Source organism: Metopolophium dirhodum, chromosome 1 (assembly GCF_019925205.1).
Source record: "Metopolophium dirhodum isolate CAU chromosome 1, ASM1992520v1, whole genome shotgun sequence".
NCBI lineage: Eukaryota > Metazoa > Arthropoda > Insecta > Hemiptera > Aphididae > Metopolophium > Metopolophium dirhodum.
Genome location: NC_083560.1, coordinates 121,486,537 through 121,512,622, shown reverse-complemented (window position 1 = coordinate 121,512,622; position 26,086 = coordinate 121,486,537). Strand labels below are relative to the sequence as shown.

General features: G+C 32.8%; 1 protein-coding gene across 1 annotated transcript in view; it reads left to right on the top strand.

Annotated features, from left to right (window-relative positions):
• Window positions 1–9,933: 9,933 nt before the first annotated feature.
• Window positions 9,934–26,086, top strand: part of LOC132933476 (laminin subunit alpha lam-3) — a 58,264-nt gene continuing 42,111 nt past the window's right edge. Inside the window, exon 1 of the mRNA XM_060999749.1 lies at window positions 9,934–10,405. Coding sequence (XP_060855732.1) covers window positions 10,288–10,405 — 118 coding nt within the window. The 5' untranslated portion in view covers window positions 9,934–10,287. The remainder of the gene's footprint in view (window positions 10,406–26,086) is intronic.

Here is a 26,086-nt window from a genome sequence, read left to right as displayed (position 1 = left end):
ATACCTACTTCACTTTCACGAACTTCACGCCCATGTATTATTTGGCTGTAATAATATTATATAGTAATTAGTGACATAAAACAAATAAACGTGTTGTGTTATTTTACCACCTCAATCCAAACTAACACTACGACCGGATCATGATCAACCAGTGTTCAATCATCGTGTATGCATCACACTCTGTAGTCTGTGTTTTTTTCACACGATTAATGTCTTCTGGTATCATCACATATCGTGGTTACTGCTAATAAGATGAACACGACCAATGTAAATCTATTAACGGACTAAGATATTAATATTATACAGGATTATGGAACACAAATAATATTTGTTGGGGACTTCAGCACTTCACCACTAGTTTGGATTGAGGTGGTAAAATAACACAACACGTTTACTCATACTCATACTCATACACGTATCTATTTTATAAAACACTAAAAATTACACCTAATAAGTAATAACTAATATCGTATATGAGTATATGAGTTTTATTATGGATATTATCGTAATTCATAATCTAAAAATAATATAAAAGAGTCATGCAAAAATAATAATTAATAATTTGCTATTATTTCGCTAACTGTTTGCTAACTACCGGCGTTTGTTTGGAGACGATCGGACAAAGTGGGTGGACTGGAATTTTTTTTTCTAAAATCGGCCAAAAATAGAATTTTGATTTGCCAACTTCAAAAATTGATTTGCTATTATTTGCTAACTGTTTGCTAACTACCGACGTTTGTTTGGAGACGATCGGACAAAGTGGGTGGGTTACCTGAACTTGGCCCACCCAAATAAATAATGCTTATAACTGCCTCAATAATGATTTGCTAACTTCTATAGTAAATTTGCTATTATTTGCTAACTATTTGCTAACTTTTGGTATTAGTTTGGGTTTATCATAGAAAGTGGGTGGGTCAAATTCATGGACATTAATATAGGTACATAGGTACTGGATTATATTTTAATCATAATATAAATAACTTGGTACATCTATTTCAAATATTTCTATTGGATCTCCAATACTTTTAGTTTAGCAGTATCTATCTATTATACCTAATTAGTAAATTATTTAAATTTGGTAATATTTTGTGTTTTTTAAATGTGTAATTTTCAATATGTTTCAACTTTTATCCAACAAAAATAAAATATTTAATTACCTACTTATAAAAAAAATATATATATAATAATTAATAAATAATAAAATAATAATAATTTAGTGTGCGACATATTTATTATTTATTGAACTAAAAATTAATGGTGGTATACGTTTACAATCGTAATGTAAAAATATATAGCCTGCTATAGGTATATAATATACTGGCTACCTATTATTATAGTTAAAATGTAAGGCTTTTATTACTCTTTTTGAACGGTGCGTGACAATGTTTATTACAGTATTATAATATACAGTAAATAATATAATATCATATTATATAGATAGGGTAGAATGAGGGAATACAGGTCATTGGATAATACTGGTCACGTATATTCCTATAAAACTATCATATTTTAAAGTATGACACTTTGGTAAATAATGGCATCGTAGTATAAAATCGTCAAGTGATCATCATAATATGATTTTTTTGGCAAAAATCATAATTTCTTATAACATTTCACACACCTCAGAAATATAAATTTCAACAATATTTATAGGTGACTATGATTTTTTACGACACTTTTACTTAGTTTGAGTATGATATGACCCAAAATACACACAAAGTATGTTTTTTCCTTATACAAGTTAAATATTAGTTTTATACTAAAAAACGTATGGTTATTTTGTAAAATATATATACTAGTGCGGTAATAACGGTCAAAATTTACGAGTTATAAGGTAATACCGGTCATTTTCGATTATTAAAAAACAAATAAATATTTTTCGTACGAACATTTTAAGTTGGTCACAATGTTGCCATCACATTAATGATTCAATTCTCAACGGAACTGTAATAATTAAATTATTATTATCAGAGACATTTTAATTTGTAGCTTAAGTGACCGATATTTCCCAATTATCTTCTATATTAATTAACTCTTTCAAATATATTTTATAATATTAAAAACACATCAAATATATTACTAAGGATTTAAGAAATAATTCTTGAATTTTTATTAAATGTCCATATATTTATTTTATATTTTGAAGAAGAAAACTAAAATTAATAATCACCTACATTTAAATATTTTCTAGAGTAAATTTGTTGAGAGAATCAATACATCATATTTCTTATACTTTTAATGAATTTTGTACAACTTTTAAGACCTTAAAATCGCAGCCGACAGCTTTAGTATTATAGATATAGTATGACATTAGAGTCTGACTTACGGTAATTAACGGTAATTATTAAGGTACGGTTTGTTTTGAATAAAAAAATACACAATTTGGAATTTTCACTAAGTATTTTCACTGTAGGTACTTATATATACGATGTATCTATAGGTACAATATTATTATAATAAGTATACTTTTTGTGCGCTGCTACTTATAATATTATGTATAATATGTTCATTAAACAGATAGTTCCTGTAATAAGTAGCATATTATTATTATTATATAGGTAATAAACATACTATAAGTTAAGCCAATTTATTACACGTAGTCCAGTAGTTGTGTATACAAATATTATTATACCTACCCACCGTGATTCGTGGCTGTCATTGAAAAATAATTAATTCCAGGGTTTCGTAAGATCCAGTATTGAACAATTGGCATTTACAACCGTGATATGCATGTATGGTATAACTAGTCGGTATTGTGAGAAATATTTTTAAGTCCACGCACGCGTGCACAAGTGATTATCGCGTTTGGGGCTTTTGAAAAGTTGCTTATCATCGTGGATTAGGCCAACGCCTGAGTCATAGCGTAAACTATGCGATCAAGCCTACAGTAAGACGACAGACTTTATACAGCCAATCCTCACATGAGACCATTAAGCTTAATTTATTCTTCCTGCAGTGCGTTCCCTAAGAATAGTAACACCAAAAAGCGACACGTTTAAATACTAAAATTAATAACATTACGTGATCGCGTCACTAGGAAATAATTAGGAACGTCATAGTTAATAAATTAGCTACTGCTAAGTTATAATATTGTAAGTGCCATACAACCATACAATATTATAGTAATAGATTTTTATTTTGTATTATATGTGAATAATTCAATAATATTATTATCAGTGGATATATCACATAATATGTCGGGCGTGTATTTAACGATGGTTTATGTAATAATACGTTGGCCAATAGTGATTATTAAGTACCTACCTATTTAATATTTGGTATATTTTTTGTTTACACATTGTATAGGTAGTATACACTTAATATTTAATATAATTAAATTCAAATTATTTGATAATAGTTGATAATATTTTCTCTAGTATATTTTAGTATTATTTACATAAACGTTTCCAATCCATCCTTTGACGACTTCCAGACTACGTCAGCAAATAAACTAGATTCCACCTGATGACCTGCAGAATGCAATTAGACTGACTATACTATATTATATAATAGGTATAACAAAACCATCGATCAGCTTGTGACGATACTACTTACCTACCACTTAAATACAACACACGGTGGGAAAGGGTGTTCTAACCCCCCCTCCCCCACTTTGATATTTTTTTTTACTATACGTAATTGCGTAAACATATATAATAAAAATGTATACAATTTTAAAAAATGTTATAATTTTTTTTTCATATAATACTTAGAAAAGAGAAATTAAAATTAAAGATCAACGAATGGCAGTGTTACCGTTACCATCGAGTTTCGATTTAGATTTACGATGAAAAGACCGTCGCCACCGAAGTTTTTATATTATATATCAAAATTATATATTCCATTATATCATAAACAACTTATTTTATTATAGTCACAGGGCTTGAAATCGATTTCAAAATCGATTTTAAATATCGATAAAAATCGTTAAAAATTTTTTAAAAAATCAAAAGTAATATCGAAATCATTAATGCTGGTTAATGATTTCCAAAATTTATATTAAAATTGAAAAAAGTTGAAATCGATAATTTATATCAATATCGAAATCATATCATAATAATATCGATTTTAAAGAAATTACAAAAAACATTTAATTTAAAATTAAAAAGTATACAGGCATACAGCCATCAGGTCTATTTATATTTTATATTGTTAATAGGCACACGCATTGATATATTGGGTTATAAGTTATAGCATTGACTATTATATACTTACATAATGGCCATATTGCGTATTATGCACAATAGTAATAACTAATTACTAGTAATAATTAATAACTTGTGTCTAATATTTTGTTTTCTTGAAAGTTAAAATAGAATCTTTACAATATAGTGTACCTACATATTATAGGATAAAAGGAATCAGCGTTCGACAGGCGATAGTTGTTGTTATTGCAAGTTTTATTTCCATACACACATTTAACTTATTATTAAGTAAAATGCTTGGAAAAATAATTTTTCCATTATCGTACATTATTTATTCCGTATATAGATATTTTGTATTATGGAGGTAAGATAATAATATCTTAGTGCGTGGCGCGTATGTTGTTAAGTTTAAACCAATAACCTAAAATACTAAAATAGTTTTAATAATTTAATTTGCTACGTGTCGTCAATCTCAATCATTACATTTTGTCGATTTGACTGTTCAGTTTGCTGAAGCTTGCCGTGTATGCCGCTCATGCCCGGTTATTAGTTATCACGTTGTAAAATTGTCATATTATATAATTTTAAATGGGTAGACCTTGTTATTAAAAAAGTCTAAACACTAGGTAAACGTTAGATCTTGGGCATTATTATTTAAATTTTAAATGGTTGCGACCAGGCCCGTATTAACAAATATTGCCGCCAGGGGCTAACCTTCATTTTACATTTTTGACCATTTCAATATTTTGCCGCCCCTAAACCTAATTTTTATACTGCCGCCAGGGGCAATTGCTCCTCCGAGCCCTCCCTTAAATACGGGCCTGGTTGCGACAGAAATTTAATTGATAAAGTTAATCAATATCAGAATCTAAAATCTAATCTAAATTTCACATTGATTGAAATGTAAAAGTAATAAAGAATAATCAAAAATGTATAGTTAAAGTTCATAAATTGAAAATATTTCAGTGACATTGAAATAATAATAGTATAAATTTGATATTTAAATTTTAAAATGTAATCTAAAATTGAAAAAAAGAAAATTATATTTAAAATCAAAATCATAATATAATGAAATCGATGTATTATTTTTAAATCAAAATCAAAAAATACTAAAATTGATATATTATTTTTAAATTGAAATCGAAAAAAACTAAAATCGATAAATTATTTTTAAATTTAAATCAAAAAGAACTAAAATCGATAAGCAAAATTGAAATTAAAATCGAAAAATTTTATTTCGATTTCAAGCCCTGAATTTATAGATATTACTAATAACTGAATTTATTTAGGAAATTTGTTCAAACGTGAGGGTCGACGTATAATCGAGTATAATCAACGAATATTAATTATAGATCTGTGTATATAATCCGATATAATATGCCTATAAGGCTATATCGCTAAATCTATACTTTTTAATATTATCAAGCTATTGGATTTGGACAGTTATAAGGCTATATCATTTGATATTCAAATCCCTGATACGGAATGTTAAATTTTCTAAAATAATAAAAATGAAAAGAATACCTAAATGACTATTTTTTGACGAATAAAAGTAAAAAAAGTCCCAAGTCTGCATTTTATGATAATATAAAAATAACCCTTTGTTAAACAACATAATGTTTTGATGTATTGATGTATAATATTTATAATATTATGCATATAATTTTTAATTTTTTAATGTACCCTCCCCCCTCACCATTGTAAATAGCTTTGTACGCCGGTCTAATAGTTTTTCTTATCTGTATTATCGAAGTAGGTAAGTGTGTATGCTATAGGTTTATGGTACGTCCGTCTGAATATATAAGGGTACGTGACGCCGGTAAGTATACGACATATTATGTAGAATGTAGATATTATATAAAAATGAATATAAGCAAATGATATTATATTGTACAATATAATCTTCCCAACTTATAGCGAGTTGTAGGTGGGCCTATAAAAAAACGAAATCGATTATTTTTTTTTCGCGTGTTCGGTAATTGTAATCATTGTTTGTGTGCGTTCAAACCGGCGGGTCCTTTGTAAATCAGTATACATTCACTATAATATATTATTATAGGTATATTTTATAATATACCTACTCGCCGATCTTCAGCCACCGCAGCAGCCCACCTGTAAGAGCGCGGCCGCGACAAACGTTTCGCACAACAATGAGAACCGTATATTATATTAGTGTTTATTATTATCGTATGGTCGCGGTAGTTATTATTATAATATACGATTTATTGTATTGCCTATGGTGGGCGTTCGAGCGGCATATGAGAAATATTATTGCGGCCGATTGGGTCTACCGCACTCGGAGAGCCATGTGGATTGTATGTCTTTTGGTGGCGGCAACGAAACACATATTATTATTTTACATTGCCGCGGAGTATAGTCATTGCCACCATGGTACCACAAAGGTTAATAGTCGTATAGGTACTAAATTGCAGTTATATATGCAGATTTCATATTGTTTATCAACCGTCGAAAATAACGTAGTATTACGACGTCGATATAGACGATATATTATATTATGATATATAAGTGAATTCGTTAACTTATATAGTTTATGCATGCACTCACAGCTAAGGTGATGTTCGAATTGGACTCAAAATCTTGTTGATCTAATTTACATTTACCATAATATTATACTATTTTCTATTATGTTTAACCATTATCCCGAAATATACGATGCGAGTGCGAGCAGCGTGATTTCACCTCGATAAATCCAGTGACGCGATGAAGTTTGAGTGTATACTGTATGTAATATATACATATACAATATGAAATTGCAGCTGATATTTATATCCTAAGAGGGCTCTCGCATGTGGTGTGTTCCTAATAATGCGTGGCTGGGGGGGGGGGGGTAAAATGGTTTAAAGCTCGGTAGGTATCAAAAAACGTGCACATTTCTTTGGACAGGACATCCGTCACTATATTAAAGGTTTCAGCTCAGCGGCATTAATAGTACATTCAATTCTGGGAGGGGATTTAAATGACACAGACACATGTTCATGAGAAAACTTCACCCACCATAATTAGTACTATCATATGCCATACTCATTGACAGTACCTATCTAATCGTAATAGGAGAAGGGGGATTAGCCCCAAAAATACTTCCAAACACTTCTAATTATGAATGAAAAATATTTGTAATATTTTTCTTGGTGGAATATTATTTTAAATATCCATTGAAACGTACTATAACATAGGATATTTTCTAAGTCTTAGTAAAAGTGATTATCAATTTAAATGACTTATAACTGTTTGCGTTAACGGCTGCCATATTGTTTTAAAAATAAATAACAAAACCAATGGTGAATCGAAAACGTGCATATATCTTGTATTACATATAAAATTGTCAAGCATTTTGGCCAAGAAACAAAAGTTGAAAATTCAAAACGCCTATGTTTAGGTATAGCTTGAAAAGTGCCAAACTTTTTTGAGAATTATATCATGTCTAGAAAATGCTAATCTCAATATTTATTATTTGGTGAACATTATAGTCTCTATAGGTTCGATTATTTTTCTTGAATTACGAAAATAAAATAAAATCTATGTTGTCGAAAACCGATACTGCGTAAATATTATAATATCTCCGTTTTCCGATATTTTTTTTTTAGTTTATCCTAACTATTGAGAACAACTGTTAGGTTATTGGAATCAAAATATATTAGTCTCAAAAACGTGATGGCAGACATGAAAATAATAAAACATATTATCATTGTAAAATCAAAAATGCCTCGGTTTGCTCCTCTTCACATTCCAATAATAACAAAGTACTTATATATTATTTTTATTCTGTTAATTTTAACTTTTAAATCTGATTATTTCTTTTTGGTATAGGTATTGGAGTGGATTTATCTTGATCCTTTCCCACCCGTCGTGGCGTCGTCCCGTCACTATGTGCGTATTGTACATTAACGTACGTATATATAAGTATACCTATAACCTAACCTGCAGTGCGTATCAGCTACCTACCGCCGAGTAGCCGCACCCACGATTACAGGAATACGTAAAAGCGTCAGTCGGATTACTAATGTTCCCACGGTGAAAGTGAAATTATTTTATCGAACGACAGGAAAAATAATACTATTAGGTAGGTTACCTTTACAAACTAATCATATAGGTAACATCACAGATGATATCTGCGAAGGGGACCGTATAATACCACCGTCCGAGAGGAGCCAGCTCGTTTGTCCGCACCCACATCGTTATATTAAAAAAAAAACATTGTATCGTTATCTCGTACAGGTACGGCTGCGATCGAAACGCAGTCGCGCCGATCATGTTTCGAGTCGTCAACGAAATTCAATAACAATATTATTATTATTATTATTATTATGTGCGTCGCCGTCGCTGGCATGGGCCGTGCCCGCGCGGTAAAAAGCATACGCACACGGCACACGCACGCACCGACACTCGCGCGCGCGCCAACGTCGCCGGACGGTTGGCGGCGGCTGTGATCGGACTAAAGATAAACGCGCGCGCGGCGACCATCCCCCTGCACGCCCCGCCGACCCGGCAGCCGAGGCCCCGCGCCACGGCCGCCAACACGGTCGCGTCCGTCGTCCGTCGGTACAACTATTTCAGGTTCATCTCTCCGTCACACGCACACACGCAAACGGCCTCCGCCTCCGCCGCACCACGCCACGCTGCACCGCACTGCACTGCACGGTGCACCGGTGTGCGGCGGCGCTGCACTCGTCTCCAGACCAAGCTTCCCCGGCACCGCATCGCCGAGACTGCTTTTTATCAGCCGTCGCGCCTTATACGCGCGGACGCCGTGCAACAACAACAACAACAACAACAATAATATAATAATAATATTGTTATTTTATAATAATATTAATTAATGACAACGTCGAGTAGGTACCGCGCTGACGACTATTCAACGCGCATATTATTATGCGGTAATCCGACGGAAAAAAATCGTTCCAAGTCGCACTGTTTGCAGTGGCCCGGGAGGCATTAAATCTCGCTTTTTGATTTCACGCGGAAATTACGATATTACAATAATGATTGCAACCGAAGTCACTAGGGAAACGTATGACTGCGGAGACTTTATTAGAGTGGTGCAGACACGACCGCTCGTCGCATGTTATGCGACTTGCACAGTTGCACGGCGGTCACTGGCGTTTTCCCATCAGTCATAAAAATATTATCATTATATTGTGCTGGTTTTTTTTTCAATCGTACCTACCGCGAAACCAAAAAAAAAATTATAATATATGTATAGGTACATTTTTAATTTAGTTTTTGTCTCGCTGCCGTTCAATCGATGACAGTTATTGTTGATAGCATATTATTTACACGCATTTATATTATTATTATTATAGGTACGTGTCATCGCCGTGCGTGTACGAATTATCGCCGCTAGCTATCGCCGCGGGATGGAACTCGGAATGTCGAGCAAATAATAATAATCCGATATGCCTACGCGATTCGTTACACCGGAGTGTGAAAGACAGACAGAGAGAGAGAGACCCTCGGAGAGACCTTTTTTTCGGATATTTTATCTTCGGGACGCGACAATAATAATAGTATGATATTATATTGTATAATAATAATATTATGCAGTCCGTACCGTGTGCGCCGTGTGTTATAATAGCGTATAATGGTAGTCCGGCGGGCCAGGGCGGCGGTGGCTGCGGCGGCGGTGGTGGTGGCAGTGCATTATACTCAGTTGTCGTAGTAGTAATGACTACCACGGTGGTGGTGGTGGTGGGGGTGGAGGTGGTGGTGGTGGTGGTGGCGGCGGCGGCGATAGTATACGCGCGCGTTGTACCGGTGTGCGACTAGTGTCTGCGCGGACGGTAAGCGGTGTGCTAGTGTGTGAGATTTTGTGATCGTGTGCCGGTGAGGTGTGTTCTTCTTGGTTGTGCCCAAGCGTGCTACCAGCGACTTGTTCCTGCCCGAAGAACGGGGCCGGACGGAGTCAAGTAACCCGACCGCCGTCGATCGGTTCGATTTGTTCACCTCGCGTGTCCCATCGCGTCATCGAACACCAATATCGCTCACGAACGCCATTCCCGCATCGGACAGATCGCCCGAGTGCAATGACCGCGTGAGCACGGCACACGCCGGACGGATTCGATAGCGCGCGCAAAAGACACACAGCCGACGGACGAATATCCGTAACGATCATATCATTATCACCATGCCGGCCGAGGATGCGCCCAGGGCCCTTGCCCGGTTCCGGCCGAAGTCGGCGCTAGCTGCGGCGGCGCTGCTGATGGTGCTGTTGGTGACCACGTCCAAGATCGTCTCCGCCTCAGGTAACTTGTCTTGCGATTTTCTAATTTTTACCTAATCAATGATACCACACATTCGCGCGGCAATAACGTATTATGGTTGTAACAATATCGTCGTCTTCCGATTTCATCACGCGCCGGGCGCCGGTCGCGCGCCGATGACCGCGACTCGTATACGAAACGGGTTCCAGCGGCATCGGTATATATAGGTACATCAACCTAGGTATATACCTGTATGCGTGTAGGTATAATATTGTTATTATAAAATACACAACTCCGTATAATGCCCAAATATCTAATACCTATCTAATACTACACAGGCGCGGCTCCGCGGGGGGATATTATATATTATATTTTTGAATTTCCGTCTAAAATAGGTACCGTTTATTTATTATTTGGACGATGATATTTTTATTTGTCGTAAAGGTACTTATGAGGATAATTTCTTAAATAATATCACAATATTATCTTTTTTGCGATGCGCCACAATTCACAAGTATACGACAATACCGTACACTCGACTGTACACCTAGTACCTATACCTATTCTAAAAATACATACATAATGATTTTGCCCGTGGATTTCTTTGTCAGTAATAGTATTTTAGAAGGGATGTATCAAAGCGTTAATTCTGGACCCAAATAAATTACTGCATGTATATGCAACAATAAAAAAATATGTGTAGGTATAAACTATAAAATAACATTGGTAAGTATACGGAAAACTATGATATTACAATAATTGTTGATGATAGCGAAGAAAAATGTCTTCTTATTTTGAAAAATGTAATACATAATTTACCAATACTACCGCACACCAACAAATACCAATATATGCCTGGATATTGAACATTAAAAAGGTTTGGTCTTAGGGCTCAATATAGTCTCAATCCAGGGAAGAGAGAAGGGGTAGTTGTTCATTTTCTTGAAAATATCACCACTAAGTTTGGGGGGTGGGGGTAAGTGAGACTTCCAAGCCGCGCCTAGCTGATATTCCATAGCATAGATAGACATGTGTGTCACATATTATACCTATTATACCAGCTATACCTAAGCGTTCCAGTAATAATTAATTATTATTTTCCGTGGGGACTTCATCCATCACCGCTACAACACCATACGAGTCTACCCTATTCTCCGAGTTATAATTACCAATTATTATTATCATAATTACCTACAACAAAACAATGTTATGGAATCTTAATTATTATTATACTGTTAAGTGCCTGAAAACCCGCCCCTCAAAATAACAAAATGCCTTAAAAACAAATGCCCTTGGTCAATTTTTTTTTTTTCACCTTTTTTTTTTGCGATGGACCGCGTTACGGCGCAAACGACAGCGTGTACTTAAGTGCACATAGGTACGTCGTAATGTCGTCGTCATCGTTAAACTACACAATATATAGTATTAAGAATCCCGTTTTAGTTTGGGTATGTACATATTTATTGGTAACCCATGGTGAAGGTCCCTCTTACTGACGAGATAGTTCTAGCAACCATCGGACTCGTGCACTATGTTAATATAAGTACAATGTACATAATATATATATATATATAATATTATATTATATTACCGAATACTGAAGAACCAACTATAGTTGTTTGTACATAGTTGGTAGTCGTTAGAACTAGGTATGTATATGATTTTGTTTTACTAAGAAAAAAATATTTGTATTCGTGTTTGAACTGTTAGAACATTAGTATTTTGTACTGGCCGTTTGTATTCTGTTCCACAGTATATTTAGGTATGCGTTAGTTACACCATCACAGGTGACAGGAAATCATTGAAAAATTATTTATTGAAAAATGTATTGTTTCGGTTACACTCAGGTTACATCCAGATGATGCTTATTTATTTTATTTAGCGGTTGTTAATCGAATCAGATTGCCTAAATAATGTTTAGTTTTTATGTTATGATTAGGTACAATTAGTAAAAAGGTTTATCATAATATTCTATACTAGTCATAATTTATTATTCATGTCATACTAACATAATATGGACAAACAACAAAGATTGTATATACTCTTTTTCAAATGAGAACGCACCGGGTCGCGCATCGTTATCAGAGGCGGAACCACAAGCCCCTCCCACAAAATTAGTAATTAATTTCTGATTAGTCGCCAATGATCGGCTACTTTCGACGCCGCCGGGCATACAGAATGTTCAATTATTATTATAATTATAATTGTCGCTGAAACTGTCGGGAGTGGGGAGGCCATGCGCGCGTTTCGACCGGTTTTCGTCCGCCGCCCGGTGCGTTCTCATTTGAAAAAGAGTATAGTAGCTTAGGTACATAGAATTATGTTTTTGTCGGTTTTTGTAAACAGCTCTAATGATAGTGAACATTCATAATGTATATATTGTATAGGTACCATAATAGTATACGTCATCGGATTTTATATTTTACGTTTAAACGTGCAATGCAAAAACAGTATTGAATTCAGATCTTAGGTATCTATTGGTAACTGTATAAGTATCATTTAAGGTCATTGATCATTATATATATATTATATTTAAATGAAATTAACACAGAAACACAGTTGGTTTTATTATTTCAATGTTTTAAAATTATACAGACATGAGACAATATTGTTCTAAAAGTATAGAAGAAAAAACAACACGGCCTAAGAATCGTATACAATTTTATTTCTTTAACTTAAATAATTGAGATTCGATAATTCTTGAATATCTTATAATACATACCTATATTGAGAATATTTTTCTGAGTAGGTATGCAGTATTATACACCTACCTCTTGAATAACACTTATTTTTCTAGTCAAAAAAGCTGTTTTTAAAATTAGTTGATTCAATCTTCCCAATGTTGCCTAAGATCGTTTTCTTTGTCGGGTATACAGGTTTTTCTTGTGTCAGCCTAATTAATTGTATTTTTACTTATTTTGTTTTGTTTTCTAATCTAATAATCATGTATATTATATTCTGTGTAGTTTTAGTTTTATACATTCAACGAAATATTCTATTAAATATTTAAGTTTTAAGGTTATTACGGGGGTTTACCATAAACAATCGTTTTTTAGTAGGTGCATTTTAAAAAGTTCACTTAGTTGGTAGTTCTATCTAATATTTTGTTTCGCGAAATTGTGGAGACTTTGAAGCATATTGTATAATTTAAATATTTTTAACACCGCACCATTTATTGAACCAAAATTAGCAGCAGGGGCCATTAATAATTATTAATTATAATATTTATCATGATATTTGTGTTGAGGTCTTACGATTATATATATATATTTATACACCCACCCACCCATTTCAGACATGAAGCAATTGCTTCAAATAATCCTATATCCCGCCGCCACTGAACATAATATATTATTTAAGAATTCCAGGATAACAAATTTTATAAGTACTATTTAAAATAATATTCTATAAATATATGTATATATCCATTGTATTTTCAAAGTACCAACAATTTTAATGAATTCTTTACATATTTGTTATTATCTGTCTTCTAAAATCATCACTGTATCACGATCGTTGTAGTGAAATATAATGTTTACAATTTACATAAAGTAGGAAAGACTAAATAAAACTTAATAAATGTACACAAAACATGTTTTTTTTATGCACTATAATAGTATTATTGTTGGTACAATATAATAAAGAATTATTTTGAGTATAGGACAGAAGGTATATTATATTATTATATACGTATATATTTTGTGTTTGAATTTAAATTAGTTTGTGTTTGATATTGTATCTTTTAGCGCCTGCATTATTGTGGTTCGTCGACGCTAGCGACATTGTAACGATAAAAATGATACTAACGTTACTAGTTAACTACGTATTAAGTAGGTATATGTAAGAGGTAAACGGTTTTGTTTCGTACCGGTTATTGTTACCTAGTGGACTGTTCGGTATGCGGTTGCCGGATGAAAGGTGATTATGGTGGAAGAGAGGAAACCATATGGTTTACGAAAAACTTTGTTTTCGTTTAAGTTTTACACATCAAAGTGGAAATGAATTTCTTCCATAGAATCGTTTATAAAAAAGTTTAACAATAAGCCCTACAACAGTAATTTTATTACCTATATATTGAATTATTTGTACCTATGTATTCTGTATAGTGTATAATAATACGTTGGTTAGGTACCTAACCTAACCTACTAAAAACATATCTTATAATACTACAACTGTATTATGTACTATCAATAAGTCTAATTTCATAATTTCAAAATCATAATTTTCTCAAACAAAATGATTTTCAACTAAAAAATGTTTTTACTCTTGAGATGGTTGTTATTCTAGAAAGTAGATACTATATTACTATCTGTGCTCTTGTAATAAATATACCCGGGAATATACCTCTATTCCTAATAACAATTGTTTATTTAATTATTTACTATATGCAACTATGCAAGTACAATTAAATACATGTATCTAATGTTTACGAGAATGTTTATGTTACACAGTGCAAGTTGATAGTTTTTCGAGAGGTATGATGTTTATGATTTTTTAACAGTAGGTAGCCAATTAAGTTGAACCAAAAATTATTTTATTTTATTTTAACATTATAAAATATAAACGATTAATGCCCATGTTATACCTACCTTATATAATACACCTACATTTAATAGAATATTTCTTATTTGACTAATCACTATATCTGATTACTTTTTGGGGTGAAGTTTCTAACTCATTTTCAAATTCATATGTGTTTAAGACCAATTACCCATGCTCAGTCCCCACTACTGGAGTTCAAAATAATGTCCATACACGTTTAAATATTGAAACTGTATTAACTTCGTTCATTTCAGAACCCACGTATATGTCTAATGTAATCCCCCTTATTAAATAAGATATTTTTTCTCTGTAGAACAATTGTTGACAAATTCGGCACGCTATATACATTTATTTAATTTGTTTGCTGTTTTCTTATCACCCTTTATTATAAATATCTTTGTTACTGGATTACATTCATATATGTTATTGACTAGATGCATTTTACTAAAAGGATGTCAGTTCACTATTTGTTTTATCCTTCTGCCACATGCCCAACACACCAAATTTGCTTTCAGTAGAACCAATCTTGTGTTGTTAGCTTTAAAATGATTTAATGTTAGAGTGAATTGACATACCTATTATTAAACTAAAAGATAAGAATATTACTGACAGGGGCACATCGTAATCTTTTATTTTAATTTTAATTTTAAAGTGAGTTATACCTTATAGCTATGTAGAATAGTACACTTTAAAAATTTTTATAATTAGCTTTTAAATAGATATATCCATAAAATCATGTTAGGTGATTAACATAGTTTTCTCACCTTCTTTTCTTAAGTTTTGTGATAATGTGTCAATTCACTCTTTTTAGTTTTTTTATTATAATTATATTATCAACACAATATTGGTGTTACTAGACGCATAACTGTTATGATTCGCGTAAGTAGGAGAGTAAAAACAGATACTACCTATGATTTTCACATCCTTTTAATGGTATAGGTACTTGCTTAAATCCTGTATGAATTACGTAACAGATGAGATGCAATTGTTTTGCGTAGATCGCTCCAATGAACAATAATAAAAGACATTGATTTTTCAACACTTATTTGCTTTTCGCTAGAATACCTATCTTTTCTTGTTTTAATTGCTGAGTTCGAACTCACATATTTGTCCTGTGAAAGTAATTAATTTCTGTGGGAGGTGCTCTTAATTCTAAATAACATAATATTCTATAAATTAATGTGCATCACTATTTACAACAAATGGTCATTGGATTTTGTATAGTCAATAGTCATCTGAGTTATAAACTGTTTTTACTAGGTTCCTTACAAGTTACAGTTATTATCTATGTTACAGTTATCAAATAATGATTATGTGTTTGATATAGAATCGAGTTAGTGTCTACGCCCCACGATCACGATTTAGAAAAGCAATGGAACAATAGCTAACACGGGAGGCATTGATATCCTTATACGGCTAATTTAGAAATAATTTATTGGTGATTGTGTGAATATAGGTACGATTTATCAGCGAAAAGTCTTGTGATATCTGACATTGTGACAATAATAATAAATACATTTTACATTTTTGCCTCGCAACTGGCCGTTGAGGAGTTTTGTTCCTGTGTGATTGTGTGTGTGGTATTAAACATAATGTGAGTGTGGTCTTGCGCGTAAGCATGTGTATAAGTATAACAATTCAACAAAAATAACATTGTAAAATCTCAAACTTAGTAAAATGTCTCGATGCCCTTCGTTGGTGTTTCACAGCATCCACAAGAAAAAAAACATAATGTATCATAGCGACTATATAATATAATATTATCTAAATACCAGTGAAATTCTGTCCGAAGGTCGTAAACATCCAATGTTATATATGAACACTGCTGGAGTATATTATATATAAGTACGTGACTTTTAGTGCGTAACATAATAAAATCAATTTGATCACTTCGGGGAAGAAAAGAAAGAAATAAGATTTAGAACGGCTCATTCGTTTCGAGAACACCGCACGAAACCGTATATGCACAAGCACAATAGACGCGTATATACGTTATAATATTTTATTATATTGGACCTGCAGTGGAAGGTTCGGTTTTGACTTGTGAATATTGGGTGTATTTATTGTTATTATTTTTTTCCCTTATTTTTTTCCATTTTTTTTTCTTCATATTATTCTGCATGCCGCCGTCCCAGGCTCGTATATTATTATTATATTATTGTACCACATAATATAACGTGCTGGTCCGTGTTGCATTGTGTACCGTGCAGGCCAAACACGACGGTCGGCCGTGTCGCACAAGGGACAAACAATGCGACACTGAACATAATATATACAATAAAAAGATATATTTACACCACCGAGCCACCCTGAACGCAGTCGGACCTACACAATAATAATAATACGTGCCCATGTTACATTCACGCACGCGCGCTCCGACCGCAGGGGCGGTACATGATGTTGTGTTTCCTTTTCGGTGGTCCTCTCATCGTATATTATATTATGTTTTATAAAAACTCTGTGCGGGCGCATATATAGGTGCCACAGTGCCACACACGGATTTAGATTTCGTTCGATTGCATTATATTTTCGTTTTAACAATACCGTGGCCCGAGTTGTATAGGCACTGCTTCAGGTAGGCAATATATCATATGATTATTATTATTATTACTGTAGTATAGGTAGGTAGGTAGGTGGTACCTAGTGTATATTATACTGCTGCTATATGTAGGTATGATCATAAAATCCGATTATACGGCCGAGGACGAAATCGATTGGTATTAGCCGTGGTAAAAACCGGCGACGGCTGTTGTAGTTGTATGAGTCGAAATAGTCGAATAAAAGGCATTTCGAGCGAGTCCTGAATCTTTCACACGTTCTGAATCGCCTCGACAAAACCGTACGTGAACAGAGAACTGCGTAACTGCATAATCGCGTGTTTCGTTTATAATATACAGACAAAATATGTAAGAAACGGATCGTATAATGATGATATTATTATAATGGGCTGTGCGTCGTACGAAATACACCAAATGCCGATAACGCAGGGACATAATATATTAAATTTGAACGCCGCGAGAAATTTAAATATTTGGAATTCTATCGTACCAACAATTTGAAAAAATCGAATTGACGACGCGTGCGTCGCGCACCTGATCTGCAAATGGTATTAAAATAGTTTAATATAATATTCGCAATATATACTATTATTCCCTCACGGCAGTGCGTACCTACTACCTACCTAATGACAGAACGTGGAAAATTTATTTATTCGCGCGAAAATTAACCTAGTGGGTGGTCGTCACGTACCTATATTTTCGAGCCGACCGAATGCCCCGAATTCCTTATAGACCCGAGTCGCCCGGTTTGAATATCATTATTCATTAGATACACGCACACACACATACAGAGACACTCATATAATATACGACTCGGAGATCATCAATTCCGGGGAGGTCCGTCGTAACGACTGCCGCTGCGGGCGGCTGACAAACGCGGATGACGTTTTATAATCGTTCGATAGGAAATTCGTAAGACCAAACAGAAATAATAATATTATTATTGTGTACCTAATACCTATATTATGTCCTGTACGAACGTGTTTCGATGTCGGCGACGGGGGGAGAGAAACGCGACGAAATTAACGACCTGCTGCGGGACGGCGGCGGCTGAAAGTCGTGAATCACGAACTTATAATATTATATCCCTCGTTCGCTAAACATAATAATAATAATAATAATAATAATAATATATTATTATAACTACGACCTGCACCAGCATACCTATATAATACTAACCGGCGACCGCTGCCGCGCCACCGTGTACGACGCCGCCGACGGGTCGTCCGTCGATGCACGTTTATCTTTTTATATTCGTTTTTATTATTACTATCTGGATTGGTAGGTACCTCCTGTATACCGTTTTTACCGCAAAACTTCAAACGGTTCCTCATTAAGAGACCGGCGCTGCAGTCATTAAATATATTATACAGATGCAGCGGGGACGGCATGTAAACTTCGTTGTCGTATCGTGGTACCCGGTGGTACCTGTATAGTCTTCGGCCGCGTTTTGTATAATGTTACATCTACCTGTATAATAATATCATGCCCGTCTATACAGTACACGTTTGGACGCGTAATAAAAATCGGACGTTAACGTTTTTCACACGGCCAGAAACGATCGCACTGCAGCAATATACGAACGTCGCCGTGTGGTTATAGGTACAGTATAGGTATTTATTTATTTATTTTTTTTTTTTAGTAGAGCGGCCAGTTATATTACTATTATCATTGCCGTATACCTATATACGGTTCGGTCAGCGCGGTCGCCGCCACGTACCGGTTGGTGGTGGTACGTGGAGACGGGACGACGAGTGTAATATTTACGATGGGAAAAATTCGGTGGTAATAGATGGGAAAAAAAAATTAATTTCGTGCATCCTCCGCCGACGTTTCAAGTAGGTTTATACCTTTTACCAAATACGGTTACTCCCTCTCCCCACCGACCGGGATAGATATAATGATACGACGATATTATTATAATGCTCCTAAACGCCACGGCGGCGGTGCATACCTGCAGCAGCTGTATTAATGTATTATACACGCGCGCGCGCACACACACACACCTAAACACACACGCACACACACACACACCTAAACACACACGCACTCAGACACATGCACACACATATAGCTACGACTTCTGTCACGCGCGCGTCTTGTTGACATAAATCCTCCCCCCGCGTACGTCATACGGGGCCACGAACGACACGTGTCTTCGGCACATTCCTCCGTGGAAGGTTTCCATTTTTGGACGGTAGACCGCTGCTCGGATCCGGACCACTTAACGGAATGACCGACCGAGCCGGTGGCGTATAGTAGTACAATACCTGTATAATACTTAAAAACGTATAAATATATATATATGTGTATAATAGTGTAACATATTAACGTGTACACATAATATTATATTATGCTTGTGCTGCGGTGCGTTCGTCTCGAGGTAGGTAGGTAATACACGCGAACGCCATCACACGAGGAAAAATAAAAAGCGTGTGCAGCACCCAGTTAAATATTATTATTATTATTATTATTATTATTATCATTCGTCGCGCAGAGACGTTTATTAACAGGGATAACTGTCAACACGTGTTTAAAATACTGTACTCGCTCTTACGAATTATTATTACCACTCGTCGTTCCCCGTATATTATAGTGCAGACGCTTTTATGCTCGCGCGCCCGTCTGTTTTTTTTTTCTTTTCACTTGGTACTTCGCAGGTTCTCTTTAATAATATAATATCCCTATAATACATACGCGTTTCTTCGGGCCGCATTTTTTATAGTAATATTATACGATATATACGCGCAAACACAAAACTCAGTTTTTACTTCGGCCGCGCGCCGCCAAAAGACAAATTGTTTCTGCTTTCCACGTTTTTAAAACGCCGTCGCACCACTTGCACCCCCTCACCACTCGCCGTCACGAACACCGGTTCGAACACATGCGGCCGATTATAATGGTAAAAAATGAGGTTCTGACCATTAACAACGAATCGCATTCCGGGAACCCCGTGAGACCATTACTGTGCTGCTGTATGGGAATATATATATAAATAATATATAAACAACAAAAACGACAGAAAAAAAAACAACCATAAACGGAAATGCACAGGGCTTTGTTATCCTTTTTTTTGCCCACGAAACTTTTTCGTTTTAAAAAATGAATATTCATTTGTAATACGGAACAACGAACCGATCTATACCTATTGCCGCTGTGTTGTATGGTAGGTATTATTGTATTTAATAGTACCTATAGCAGTATAATAATAGTAGAGTAGTGAGTAGTCTGTAGTAGTCCACATGTTGTCATCGTTTGACCTCAACAATAGAGGAAAACTTTGGTTTAGGTTTTTTTTTTATTTCCCACGTAGACCCTTTATAATGTAAACAATCGAATGCATATTCGTGTATATAAATATATACCTATGCGTATGTGTGTGTTTATTGGGCAGTCCAAACAGCCCGTCTGCCATGTACACTGAATACACGTTTTCGAGACGCTTTAATTACGATAACCCTCCGTCGGCGTGTGCGTGTACCTACGGATGGATATTATATTACGTGAATAATGTATATATACGTATATACAAAGAATCCGGTGGAGCTGGTTCGGACCACTGAAATAACTTGGGAGCGTAAGTGCCCGCCGACAGGAATATTCAAGTCACGGAGATGGTAATTCCTCGACATTTGCACCCGCCACCGCTGTTACACATCCCAGTTCAAATATATACGGCTTTGACATAAAAACCTCAACATCTAATAACATAATATTATTGACTCCGACAAATGTCCTGGTCTGCGCCTTAGGAATGTAACAGTGTCGATTGTTCCCTTCGACTTTTTTTTAGCTCCAAATAATGCTATGTGTCACGACGTCACGCGGGTACACGCATTTCAAATCGTTACTATTCCATATTGACATACCTATTCAATAACCGTCCGGAGATGCATTATAATGCAAGATAATATATTATCTACGAATGTAAAAAAAATATAAAATAATTATAGGTAATGATAGGTACATATGAAACCCAAATATCTATTACCGATATCGAGCGTGCTAATCGATTATAAAGTTTTATTCAATCGATTTAAGGTAGTGATAATACAGGTATATAATATATAGACTATATTAATACCATAACATGTTTAAAGACAAAAATGTGTATTATACTTCGTTTACGCTCGAACAATTAATATTAAACTTCATCATACACCAATTATAGAAATGCATTTCTCACCCGATTTCTCATTTATTTTATACTCCACTGTTTTTGAAACAAATTCAATTAATCGTACTTTTTTATATTGTTTCACAAGTGACATATTTTTGTTCAGTAAGAGTTAAAAGGTTTTGCACCATATATAATAATATAGATATATATTATATATAAAATTTGAACTTCTCTCACAATGTTGATTTTTTGTGAATTTATTTGAAATGAGATTGATTCACACCATGTTGAAATAAAATGCAATCTATTATTCTGATTATAGTCTTATTACTTTACATTAAGGTAATCAAACAATCTTTTACTTACATGCAGGTATTTAGTGTATATAGCTGACTGAAAGTTAAAAAAATGATAGTGATGTAATTTTACTTAATATTAAACTTAATCTTAAAATCTAAAATGCGAATAAAAGCATTCATTTTCTAAAATTCAAATTTAGTTAATATTTGAATTTTTAAATACCTACCTAATAACAAAAAACGATATTGTGATTTAAAATTGTAAGTTATACATTTAGTATGCCTAGTTTAGGATATTGAAAGTTAACCATACAAATATAATTAATGGTAAAGTTATCTTTTTCTGAGAATTTGTATTTGGTAATTACATTATGTCAAGATACGACCCTGTAGGCGTTGCAGAAAAAACAATATCTATAAATGTTATCCCACTGTGAATAATATATGCATCGTATTACCACGTAGCGAAAACTTTACGACCTGTTTGTATTTTTAAAACTCGTAGTAATGAGGTTAAATTTAATTTTTATGCTTTCCATACGAGACATAACAACAAAAGTCTGACGCCATTGTGATGATGGCCGGCAATATATAATAATGTATTATATTATATAATATATAAAGTTCTCGTGTTTTATTGTTACGCGTGTTTAACTGAGTCTCAAAGTAAAAATGTTTAATTTAAGAGTCCATCAAACACAATGCCAATTGCCATTCAGTGTATTTTGCAGATGTAAACTATGAAAAAATATCTTAAGTACAAATACCTAGTATACCTAATACCTATGGAGTATAGGGGTTAGGGTGCAGACTTCATTATGGCGTCGTTCTTTTTAATCCATTGCTTTTGTCACGAATGCCAATTATAATAGTCTGTATAATAAATTAAAAACCTATTATATTATATTCTTAAAATTTACGACCGACCATAAAAACCACTGGTAATTTATTGAATATACCTACCCATATATTATATTATATCATTATAGGTATTCCGTATATGGGTATTATTATGTTACTATACATATGGGAACAAAGATTAACTGATCAAATGTCATGATTTTCGGTGATTTGTAAATGGTTTTATTTGGTAGGTATGTGAACCCCGTGAACCGGTGGAATGATAAAAATAAAACTGAGTATAAAAAGGTACATCTACCGCCAACAAAACATATAAGGTTCATTAAATTTATTGACATGTTCGACTGAATTATTAACGATATGCTCCACCGCCTCCGTGTACGATGTTACCTAAATGGTGTATTATTTTTTGTACACCCCAAACCCCTCAACAATATAAATGCCGAAATTCTTTTGAAAACACATAAACCCGCAATCAAAATCCCACATTGAAAACGCACACGGTGGGGTCGTCTCGCACTTAAAAAACAACCAAGGATTTATTTTACTCGGTGTATATTTTATTATTCGTTTATTCGGTTACTACCTATATACAATAGTTTATAATAATCTAATAATATTATATTATAGTTTTATAATTCAACTTAGTAAAAATTTAATTCATTTTTGATTTATTTATTTTTTAAACACATACAACAACGGTGTTCTTATACGGAGTATTTTAATTCACTCTATTTTATATGGACTACACAAGGTACTAGCAATCGTTATAACCGTGTGAATATAATGTATTATTTAGACATATTTTTATCAAAACTATAATTTTTATTTTTATTTAAATATTTTAAGCTTTAAAAATGTAACTCAAAGTTTTCCATAACTTTCCGTGAAATTAAAAAAAAGTTTTACATACACTCATGACATATTTTATGACCATTTTCAATTAAAATTCAGATGGAATTGGATATTTAAACGAAAAATAACGCTATTGCAATTATTTATCTTTGAATTAAACTTTAACACATCCATTACAGTGACCTACTCAATAACGTAGTACACTTGACACCTCTATACTGCATAGCTACTTCCCCAGTTTCATAATTATTCAATATTTTTTGTCAAAATATATTTCATCTTAAGGACTATATTATATAGTATGTGGATTATATTTTTGTATTAAACTTGTACCTATCTGTATATTGTAGCTATAATATACTACAATAACACTTAGGTACCTAGGTAAAATTTGAATAACTACAAAAATTTATGTTCTGATATTTGTTCCACATAAGTTTATGAATCGAAACAATTTAGTTTATCAATTAATATGTAGTCATTGACTTTACATTTTTTATAACTTAAATGTTATTCATATAAAATACTCACCAGAAATAAAAAATACTACAATTTTAATTTAAGTATTGACTAATCGATCATTTGAAATAAAAAAGCATACGCGTTTCGCTGATTTTAAAATATATAGTAGAAAATAATACAAAGTCTTAAACAGTAGCCAGTTATTAAATATTTAAATAGTAATAAATAGATTTAATTTATGAACTAAATTGTACCTGACTCGCCAAATTGTGCAACACCTTAACTATTAAAACTGGGACTTGAACTGGGATGAATAGTTTAATTCCACATAATATATTCAGTATAGGTATAGAAATAATAACACTAAAACCACAAATGTGATGTCGAATTTCTAGAAAACCGACGTAGAATAACTAATATAATATCTACTGTAATTTAATATATTATAATGCTATAATATGCTGTGCTTGGCTATTTGTTATTAAATTAACTGTACATAATTATGTAATTTAATAAGCCATATGGACTGTAGTCTGAGGATAGGTACATCTGAGATAGTGGTCATTTCGTTGTTATTAAAACAATATAGGCACCTATGTAAATTCAGAGTATATTATATTTTATATTTGTACTTACCCTTAACAGTTAACTTCTACTTCTGTACGTCTGTACCTAATTCAACAATCAAAATATATTTTATTAAGACTTATATACGTTTATTTGAATAAATGAGCAAGTTATTAATAAGTAATAAGTAGGTAAGTAAAAACTTTTTTTATCAGAACAATTAATAATGTGCAAGAAAATTGTAAAAACGTACCTAATATGTAGGTTATTATCAACATTATTCTTCATTATCTGCGATATTATATTTTATAACATTTCAATGGAATAAATTATAACTAAGAAAATAGTATAAAATTAAATTTTTTGTTTCTTATTAATTATAATACTTTCATTTTATTCATTTGTTTCAATACAACTTTTAATTATTTCAATATGTTTTTAATTATTCATAGTAACAAATGAATGGAAATTCTACGAAAACGTTTACTATAAATTATTTACTGATGACTCCATATTATAAAACGTAATTAATTGTACTGGGACACTTTTATCGTGCGTTAGTGTGAAAATCAAAATAAATTATTATCCTTATTAAATTGTACATAGGTACTTAGGTTTAGAAATGTAATTAACATAACAATGATATATCCACTTAAATTTAATCGTGCCATCAAAATAATTATTGTGATAAAATTCTTGACTGAAAACTAGTCTTATAAATAAAAAAATTGTCTAAAAAAATTAATTTTGTCACAAATAATATTTTTATTTAATGTAAATTAATTTTTAGAATTTTATTCTCTAAAGGTCAACTGTAGTTTAAACAAATATTTTTTGTCCACAAAATAATATGACGTTTTCAGAGAAATATAATATGATATATTGATATTAGTTATTGCTTATGAATGAATAATAATATAAAATATACTAAGATGGCCGACATTCATAGTTTCAATCAAAACATAAGATAAGCCTACAAAAAAAAATGTAAAAAACTTAATTTAGCTGTACACTTGTTTCATCTCCCCTTAATAATTTATATTGTGTATATTGTATGTTATTTATTTTAATTTTTACAGTAGGTACTATTTTCATTAAATGTATTAAAATTAATTCTTTAAAGGAAAATGATAAATGCGTTCTTACTTCTTTTGAATTTTTTTGTTTTCAAAGAATTCCAAGTTACATTTTGACTTAGCAAATATAAAAGTATCAATAGGTTATCTCAGACGTTTTTATTATTTTTTATAATATCGATAATCAATAATTACTTAACACAATCTCGTTAAAAATATTTGATGTAATCAGATTTCTTTTAATATATATTTTGTGAAAATAATACTAAATTTCTCTGTTATAAAAAAAAACATGGTTTATTTTTATAACAAACTTTTTATGCAATTCAACAAACAAATAAAATTTAAAGATTAATTTTCGTAGATTCCTATTGATAGTTTTA